Source organism: Papaver somniferum, chromosome 9 (genome assembly GCF_003573695.1).
Source record: "Papaver somniferum cultivar HN1 chromosome 9, ASM357369v1, whole genome shotgun sequence".
NCBI classification, from domain to species: domain Eukaryota; kingdom Viridiplantae; phylum Streptophyta; class Magnoliopsida; order Ranunculales; family Papaveraceae; genus Papaver; species Papaver somniferum.
This window is the reverse complement of record NC_039366.1, coordinates 34,301,092-34,310,544: the sequence shown is the minus strand read 5'-3', so window position 1 is coordinate 34,310,544 and position 9,453 is coordinate 34,301,092. Positions and strand designations below refer to the sequence as shown.

Here is a 9,453-nt window from a genome sequence, read left to right as displayed (position 1 = left end):
GGTCTTGGATTTGGCTGCTTTGACCGCAGTTAGGAGCTCTGTTACTGTTCCAAGTCAACCTACTCCTCTCAAGCATCAACCTCCTCTGCCTCATTCAACTTCTTCTTCCAAGATTAATGATTCTCCTATTCATCCTCCTTTGGTGGTTCATGTTGAGGAATCCCCTGAAAAGACTTCCCCTCGTGAGAAGGGTAAGCAAAGGGTCTCGTCTACGATGTCCAATCCCCTTTATGATCCTGACATGAAGTTTCTGCAAGATATTTACCACAAGGCTCGCGAAGATCTAGCCGTGAGATCTCGTGCTCTTGAATCTCTGGTGACTTTTAGTGCTGATGACTTCCTTTCCCAAGATGCATCTGCACTGTTGAACGCTTCTATGAATTTGTCCCTCCAACAACATTCTGCTTTAATGAACTTGGTGAGCCTTCCACACTCCTTCAGTGTTCCTTCTCCTCATTCCGAGATTTATTTCTAAGTTTCGATTTTTATTTCACAGGAGGTTAATCGTCACATGGCCAGCCTTGTGGAGATTAGACTCGTTCGCGAGAAGGAGTAGAAGGATGAGGCTCATATCAAGGCTTTGTCGAAGGAGATTAAAGAAGAGAATGAGTATTCCAACAAGCAAGATAAGAAGATGGATAAGCTTCAAAGTAAGTTCCCTCCCCTTGCAGATCAATTCCTTGCATTTGTTGTTACTTCTGTTATTTTCTTATTTCGTATTTCGTCAAGCTTGCTGCATGCAACGAAAAATGGATGCTTCTGAAGCGTCTGCCTCGCTGGAAGATATTCGTGACGAGAATCTGAACCTCGCGACCCAGAATGATTGTTATGTGTCTGAGAACGCAATTTTGAATGAGAAGGTCGAGACCCTTTTCTCGCAAGTGGACCGCCTGTCTATCGATTGTTCTCGTAACGAAGAGCTGAATCTTCATTTACACAACGAGAACGAGTGCCTTAGGCTAGAACTCCAGCGGGTTAACAATTCCCTTACTACTTCGAGGAATCTTCATTCCTCGTCGTTATCAGCTTATAAGAGGCTGGAGGAAGATAACGAGCGCGTAATCAGTAGGAAAAATCAGGTTGCGGTTGATCTTCGTAAATCTCGCAACAAAGTAGCTGACTTAAACGAGAAGATTGATTGTCTGAAGAAAAAGGTGGAATTTCTTCAGGCTCAGCTGGATAACTCCTTACACTCGAAGTCTGTTAAATCTTCCTCCCAAACCAAGTTTGCATATCTTCGCAAGAACAAGGGTGCTCTCGTCATTCAACCCAGCAAAGATACTTCAAAGTCTGGTCATGGTAAAGGATGGGATAATGCATATCACGAGCTATGCGTTCAACTCCAAGAGTCAGATCTAGCAATCTCCAAGTTGGACCATTTGTATTCCGATATCCAAGAGACCTTAAACACCACTATCTTACAGATGGAAGGTAGCTTTAGGTGTAATGCAAGATACTACTGGTTATGTCAAATTTCCGTTTTCTGATAAAGTTTCATTTTGTTCTTGCAGAGTCCGAAGAGCGTTACAAGAATCAAGTTCTTCGTCTTTCTCATGAAAATGACGAGTCTCGCAAAGAGGTTTCTTGTCTCAAAGATGAGGTTAAGGATTTGAATGTTTATATCGACGAGATGATAGAAGATAGTAGCGAAGTTAGCTCGCAAGAATACCCAGAACCACCTGGTCTCTCTCCTCAACAACTACTGTGACGAGCAAGGCATTCCTCATCCTAGTTTTGCTCTGGAAGTCTTTTCTGACGACGAGCAACCAGTCAATCGTGGAATTATCTCAGGTGGAGAAAAAAGGCTTGTTGAAGGTGGCGAGGAGGAAGAGTCAAGGATGCCTTTGCTTCCACGAGTTCTCTAGGATAACCTTAAAATCTTGATGCAGATACTGGTGCTGGTCTTGACCGGGCTGGTGGTGAAATCCCTGGGGCAGCTGCCACTGATGGCGTTCCTCTTCAGCAACAATCTTAGTTTCCCTCTTCTCATGTTTTCAACTTTAGTTATTATAACAATTTCTTTATCTGGGCGCTCCCAAGCTTGGGAGGAAAAACACTTTGACTCCTTTCATATATTCTTAATACTTTTATTGATTATTTCAATATCAAGATTTTTCATTTCGCCAAGTATATACTCGCCGAGGGAATACTCAAAAGAATAACAAAATTTAAAGTATATACTTACCTCTTATTCTTTTGTGTATTTCCAAGGTATGAGATGAAAGGTTGGTATCTGGCTAATTTGACTTCGCGCACAAGATTTGAACCTTGTTACTTGCCTCATTGTGTATTCTTTCTTTAATTTTTTTCCCACGCTTCTCATGTTGTCCTTACCTTTGCCGCTTAACCCTTCTCCATTGACCTTTGCCTGCCTTTGTCTTTGTACTCATTTCATGGTAATTTTGCTTTATATATCGTTCTAGTGTTACTCATTCATGTGTTGCTTTCCAAGGTCTTAGTGTGCCTCCTAATTAAGGTCTTATGGTGCCTCATCCTTTTTGAAGGATCTTAATTCGACGAAGTGTCAGGCGCTTATTATTCTTTCAAATAATAATCCATCTACCTCGTCTTAACATTTATTATGAACCCCATTTCGCGACAATGCGACAGGCCTAGCCATTCCCATGAATGTTATCCCCATGACATTGTCGTCTTTTTTGATCACACAACTCCCTAATCTGGATGGTGCCATCCCTTTATATTCCCCCTGATTGTCCCTTCAAGGAGGTTAACCCTAACATGCATGTTGGTCTCCCCCCATCCAATTATTACGACATTCAGTTGTTTTCGTGACTCCTTATCCCCTTCGCCAATATGGCTTGAGGTTACGAAGTCACGCCCTAAGTGAGGTTTCTTTGGGATCGAGTGCATTGTAGCCAAGACTTGCCATAAGGTCATGGCCGGTAACGCTCCAGACGTCTCAGGCACTCGCAGCTCAACCGAATACGTCGGCGCCTTGCTCATACTCTGCACTCCTTACCGAAGGCCGTCATAAAAGGGACCCTCAACGGATAGGTCTTATCATTGCCCCTAGCTTCCTTTCTGAGAGTTTTTCACGACATGCGTTAATTCTTGCCTCTTGCACTTTCATGTGAACTAGGGTGCATGACGTGGATTCTCAGCCTTCCTAGGCGAAGGGTTTAAGTTTCCCTAGTAACCATTTATTCTGTGGATCTTATTCGCCTCCTAATCTGAGGTCTTACTCGCCTGTGTTGGGGTTTGTTTTGTTTCAAATGTCTTATGAAAATTCGTATCTTTGAATCGGTTCATCAAACTTCACAATATTATTGCTATTATTTTGTAAATATAATACATTGCCAAATGATAAGTTCACAAGTACATTTTCTCGTTTCTATGATTCTTCCTTGATATCAGCGTTCTTCTTCTAGGAGGATGTGCTCGGACCGGTACCTTTTCAACTTCTTCATCTTCACCTCGTTCCTGATCTTGAACAATGTTGAAAATAAGGGGTGTCTGGCCGACAGTGCATAAATGAACGATCGTACTAAATCTTCTTCTGATAGCCTTCCCCTTAGTTATTTGCAAAGCGTATCCCACCTTGACACAATATTTCGCAAGCTTTCATTTCCCCTTTGTTTCAACGAAAATAATGCCGCTATTTCTGGTTTACATGGCTCACTTCTCGCACATTTGTTCATCATTTCTAGTTCTTCCCGCGTTCCAGATTTTCTCCCTGTCACTGGGTCATTGCTCGTTGCGCCTTTTCTCCTTTTCACCATCAATTGTTGCATACGATATTCCTTTTCCCTGAACTCCCTCCCGCTGCTTTCTATTGCTCTTCTCAGATCTTCTCGTTCATTTTGTTCCCCTCGCCCCTTTCTATCTCGCCAATACTCATGACATCCTTCAGTTGCCAATTTCTTTCCCGAAGCATTTTCTCCCCTTTGGGTGTTATGTTCTGTTTGTTTTCTTTTTAGGTGATTGTTCTTAATAAAGAGCTTATCGTTTTGCCTTTCTAGCCTTATTCGTTCTCGTACCAAGTCTTCCTTCTTTCGTCTTTCTTGGTAGAGTTCCTCCTTTAATTGCTCCATCTCTTTGTCTTCGTCGCATGCCTCATTTTCCTTACCGAAATGACCGGGCAATTTAACACTTTTCTCAGCCTCTTGTATTGATACCTTCTTGCGCTTGGAGTTGTTTTCCTTTGCTCTGCCTTGCGGGGTTCGTTTTTCCTTCGCACTGGGGGTTTCTTTCTCGCTTCTCCCTTCAGCTATTTTTCCCTTCTTCATTTTTCCACTTTGCTTTATCTCAACATGGCCTTCCTTTTCCGGAGTTTTCTCGCGATCCATCTCATTGAAAATCATCATCTTGTCTGCCTCCTCCATGCTTTTATGCGTTGTAATCTGCTCCGTGCTTATCCCAATGGTGAACACCATCAATTGTTCCGCTCTTTTTGCTTCGCATATCCGCCTTTTTTGTTCTATCTTCCTCCTCAGTTTTTCATCATAGTTGTGGATATCCTTTTTGATACAATATCGCGCATCCTTTAGATCTCCCTTGATCTCGCCTATTGCGCTTGGCATGGGAAACCGTATGGTATGATGATATGTAGATGCAACCTATTTTATCCCATGTATCCACGGCCGACCTATGAGAGCGTCATAAGGTGAGTCTATATCTATCACACAAACAGTAACCTTTGTTTCCAACTCGCCCGCGAAAATCTTTACGACTAATTCTCCCTTCGGCTTTGATGCAACCCCATTGAACCCATATATATTATATGTCGATGGTACAAGGTCTGAATCCTTGTACCCCATGGTTCTAATTTCATGATAAATGAGAATGTCAACCGAGCTCCCCGTATCCACCAGGATTCTGTCTATTACCCAAATTTTTTCTTTCTTGACTTCGTCATCCTCCCACTTTGAGTATTTCCCAAAATTTAAGGTTATGACCAATGGCTCTGTGTGCGAAGCTCCTTCCTCTGGTATGTCCTTTGCTGAGAATTTTATCTCCCTCTTTTTATACTCTTCTAGTGGCTCCTTCTTCGCCACATTGAATATCTCATTCCCTTCGAAGTCCCTCTGCACTCTTTTGAGTATATTATCATGGAAATTTTGAATGCTCTTGGATGAATGTATTATCGAATTACAATTCAGTTCGTGAGTTCCCCGATCTATTTCGATTCGGTACACCTGTTGATTGTCACGAGGTGGGGGTGGGGGAGGTTGTATATCCCTCCAGAAAATGAGCGAGCTTCCCCTGTTCCACTAGACGAAGTACAATCCTTCGGATGTTTCGGCAGTCATTCGTATGATGTCCGTGAAACCGATGATACCTGCAAAATTCATGACTCCTAGTACTCGAAGGTGGTTCTCTTCCCAGATTTGGTGGGGGAACAATCTCTTCTGTCAGTACTATCGCTGTTAGGGAATAAGTGGATTTCCTATTTTGGCCTTTTCCACATTGAGGTGGATTTCCTAATTTAGGATTGATAGAGTTTAGGAAAGAGTTTAGTTTCCTAGTTGGAGACTAATACTTGGTGACCAAGTTTGTGTTCTCTATATATATGACTAGAATTGTAGGTTTGTATAAATCCAACCTAAAAGAGTGGTAAATCCTTGTGCTTAGGATTTTGGTCTTTTTGGTAGGGAGGATCGTGTGTTGCCGTGAAGGTCAATATCAGTGTGAGAGAAAAACTTGTAGAGAGAGGATTTTGGTATTCTAGTGTTTAGGGTTTAGGGCTTTTCCCTAAACCAAGTTTCTAGTGTTTCCATGTTTCTCCTCTGTTAGTAGCAGCTATGAATACGGCATAGAAGAGAATACATGAGGCTGGTTTGAAGAATGGTTAGAGAGTTGGTTTCTTCAATGGTGTTCTAGGGTATGTCTTGTTAACTCTTGGGTCTTGTCTTGGGTTTCGGAAAGAGCATGTAATGGGCTTTGATTTAATGCAAGTTTTCTGGTGGTGGTGGCCGTGGATGTAGCCTGTAAAGGTGAACCACATATATCTTGTGTTGTGGTTGTGTGTGCTTCTTTATCTTCTGTATCTTTATTATTCTTTTCTCCCGCGTTTGGTCCAAATCACCAATTGCCCTTTGTGATCCCGTTTTCCGTGGTGCTCGGGGTGCCATTTTTCCCAACAATTGGGATCAGAGCCAAGGACGGGCTGGAGTGATTGAACCTGGAATTGAACGATGGTTTATTTTACGGGTGAAGAAATATGTTTTGAAGATAATGTTTCAACCGGTGTTTACACAAAGATGGATTTGTGATGTGATTTGCAAATCGTGGAGGGTGCAACTTGGTAGAAGTGTATGTTCTTTGTTTGGTTTTATGATGTAGTATGGGTTGCATATATACTTCTTGGAGAGTGTTAGTAATCATACACTATAAAGAATGAGTTACAAAGTTTGAAGAAAGGATGGGGCTGTGAAGTCTCATGTAGAAGCAAGTTCATCAATGCTTCGAAGTTATGCACGAGATGTTATAGATTTATGTTCTTAAGTCTATGTTAAAGTATTCTTGATAGCTTGCACGCAATATCAAGAATGTGTCCGATCTCGAAAGCATGTACGACGGTAATATGGGCGTTCACACCGTATATGTTCTGAGCGAGTATGTTGGTGGTAAAAAGTATGTCAGGTTGGTGATGGATTGGGAATCGCTCAATAGATTAAGCCTGTTAATCACAGTGGAGATATCTGATGGTCTGTTTCAGATATACGGTAATTATGACATGTGCTGGAGTATGACATTGAACTTAATTATTCATTTTTGGATTAATAGTTCAATATGTTGTTAGCTTACTGTCTAGGTGGAGCTAATGATGATTCTTATGGATGGTTCTCTTGGTGATCAATGGTGGAGTCTGTGCAAGGATTTGTTGACGGTGATTGAAGATTTTCATGGTGTTTGTGAAACATGATCAATTTCACAAGTGTTATTTTGGTAGAATGTGGTTTGAAGACTTTTATCGATGTCATGGTGTTTTTGGTCGAAGAGATGGTTCTATGAAGATGGAAGTTCATGTCTGAGATTCAAAAGTAATTCTACGGGTATGTAGAGACGGTGAATAACTCTGGTGGAAGATGGAGGTGATTTTCTGTGGTCGTCTCATGCTCGAAAGTATGATCCGAGGTGGAGATTGTTAGGAAATAAGTGGATTTCCTGTTTTGGCCTTTTCCACATTGAGGTGGATTTCCTAATCTAGGATTGATAGAGTTTAGGAAAGAGTTTAGCTTCCTAGTTGGAGACTAATACTTGGTGACCAAGTTTGTGTTCTCTATATGTATGACTAGAATTGTAGGTTTGTAGAAATACAACCTAAAAGAGTGGTAAATCCTTGTGCTTAGGATTTTGGTCTTTTTGGTAGGGAGGATCGTGTGCTACCGTGAATGTTAACATCGGTGTGAGAGAAATACTTGTAGAGAGAGGATTTTGGTGTTCTAGTGTTTAGGGTTTAGGGCTTTGCCCTAAACCAAGTTTCTAGTGTTTCCATGTTTCTCCTCTATTAGTAGCATCTATGAATACGGCGTAGAAGAGAAGACATGAGGCTGGTTTGAAGAATGGTTAGAGAGTTGGTTTCTATGGTTTCTTCAATGGTGTTCTCGGGTATGTCTTGTTAACTCTTGGGTCTTGTCTTGGGTTGCGGAAAGAGCATGTAATGGTCTTTGATTTCATGCAAGTTTTCTGGTGGTGTTGGCCGTGGATGTAGCCTGTAAAGGTGAACCACGTATATCTTGTGTTGTGGTTGTATGTGCTTCTTTATCTTATGTCTCTTTCTTATTCTTTTCTCCCACGTTTGGTCCAAATCATAAATTTCCCTTTGTGATCCTGTTTTTCGCTGCGCTCGGGGTGCCAATTTTCCCAACAATCGCTTCTCATACCTTCTCCACAGTGGTATTGAGTCTTGGAAGTTTTACATCCTCAAAGGCCGGTGCATTTTGTCTTCTCTCTCCAAACCTAGGTCCTTGATTGCTTCTGTGCTGATATCCTGTGCTATGGATTCGTGGCTCATAATTCCTTCGTCTTGACTCCTCATACCTCTGGTGATCGATTCACTCTTGATCTCCGCTTGACACAGCTACAAGTTTCGCCGGAACCGGGGTTGAAGGTTCCCTTTCTCATATTTCGGATCATCCTCCACGACATGTATTGTTCTTGGTAATATCCTTGAATTTCCTTCCTTTGCTGGAATTGGTGTTACTTTGCTGACTTGCCTCTGCTTCTCTTCTAACGCTATATATTCCTCTTGGTACTCCCTTAATTCATTCATTGTCAAGGAGTTCCGGATTATGAATATTTGGGTGTACAACAGGTCGGTCGGGAATAAGGCATTCACGAAGGCTAGGATAAAAAATTTCTCGTCAACTCGTCCCGCGAGTTCGCTACACACTGTCCTCCATCTCGTCACTAGTCCTCGCAAACTTTCTGTTGGTCTTCGCTTTAGGTTGAACAAGGTCTCGATTCCTGGCTTCAGAAAGTTGTTACTTATGTACGTTGTTAGGAATATTCTCTGCAGGTATTTGAATGACGAAATTGACCTTTCTGGTAGCCCGTCGAACCATGCCAATGCTTCGCCTGTCAAGCTCGCCGAGAAATACTTACAGAGTACCGCTTCGTTTCGTCCCCACTGCATCAATGATAAAGTATACTGTTTCAAGTGCTGCACAGCACTTTCCGATCCACTGAATATGCTTGAAAATGTCGGTAGCACGCACTTCTCAGGAATGTCCGCATATATTATCTCGTACGTGAATGGAGATTTATCTGCCTCCTTTATCGCCTCTGCCAGCTACACCATGCCACCTCTTCGCGAATTGTTTATCAGCATCCACATATCTCGTAGCTCATTCAGGACCTCTTGGTTCAGGTTTCCTCCATTTCCTTCATGATGGTCGCCTCTCATCACGCTAAACCTTCCCTCCCCATGTCTGATTGCTTCCTCGTGTCTCCGGTTTACATCGTGTTGTCTTTCCTCATCTCGCCTCATTTCGTCCTCGTTTCTCCTTTCTTCCTCATACCTTCATCTTTGATCTTCCCATCTCATTTCCTCCCACATCCTTCTCAGATTTCTTTCTTCACTGCTTTCTCTTCGTTGTCTCCTTCGTCGATCTCCTTCGTCGTCCTCGCGGGCGTACCTCTTCTGTCGTGTCTCTTCTTCTCCTGATGATATCGTGTTTCCTTCTGAGTCCATGGCGTCTTCCGTTGTTTCCTCGTTAAGTGCCAACATAGCGTTTTGCCTCATCAATCGAGCATGCTGCTCCGCTAGATCCTTGTATCGTTCCCATTCAAGGCAAAGTATCTCCTTAGCTGCTCTAGCGTCATGTGTTCCTCATCAATGTTTTCGTACAACTCTTCATGGGTCATTTCCTCCTCTACAACGGTGTACGTGTCAGAAGTGTGTACCGAGCCTTCCCTAAAGTCATCTCCATCGGTCTGATTATTCCTTCGTTGGTTCACGCCTTGTCTTTCCCCTGCAATCGATGTTTA

At 42.4% G+C, this 9,453-nt stretch overlaps 1 protein-coding gene across 1 annotated transcript; it reads right to left on the bottom strand.

Moving 5' to 3' along the window:
• Window positions 1-3,536: 3,536 nt before the first annotated feature.
• On the bottom strand, window positions 3,537-4,343 carry LOC113311749 (histone-lysine N-methyltransferase, H3 lysine-79 specific-like). Its single transcript, XM_026560547.1, has one exon. It carries the CDS (start codon window positions 4,341-4,343, stop codon window positions 3,537-3,539), a length of 807 nt encoding a protein of 268 aa, XP_026416332.1.
• Between the last annotated feature and the right edge of the window lie 5,110 nt (window positions 4,344-9,453).

Bases quoted from the DNA above. Each gene is read 5' to 3' on its own strand.
- LOC113311749 (XM_026560547.1), bottom strand. From the start codon at position 4,343: ATGGAGGAGGCAGACAAGATGATGATTTTCAATGAGATGGATCGCGAG.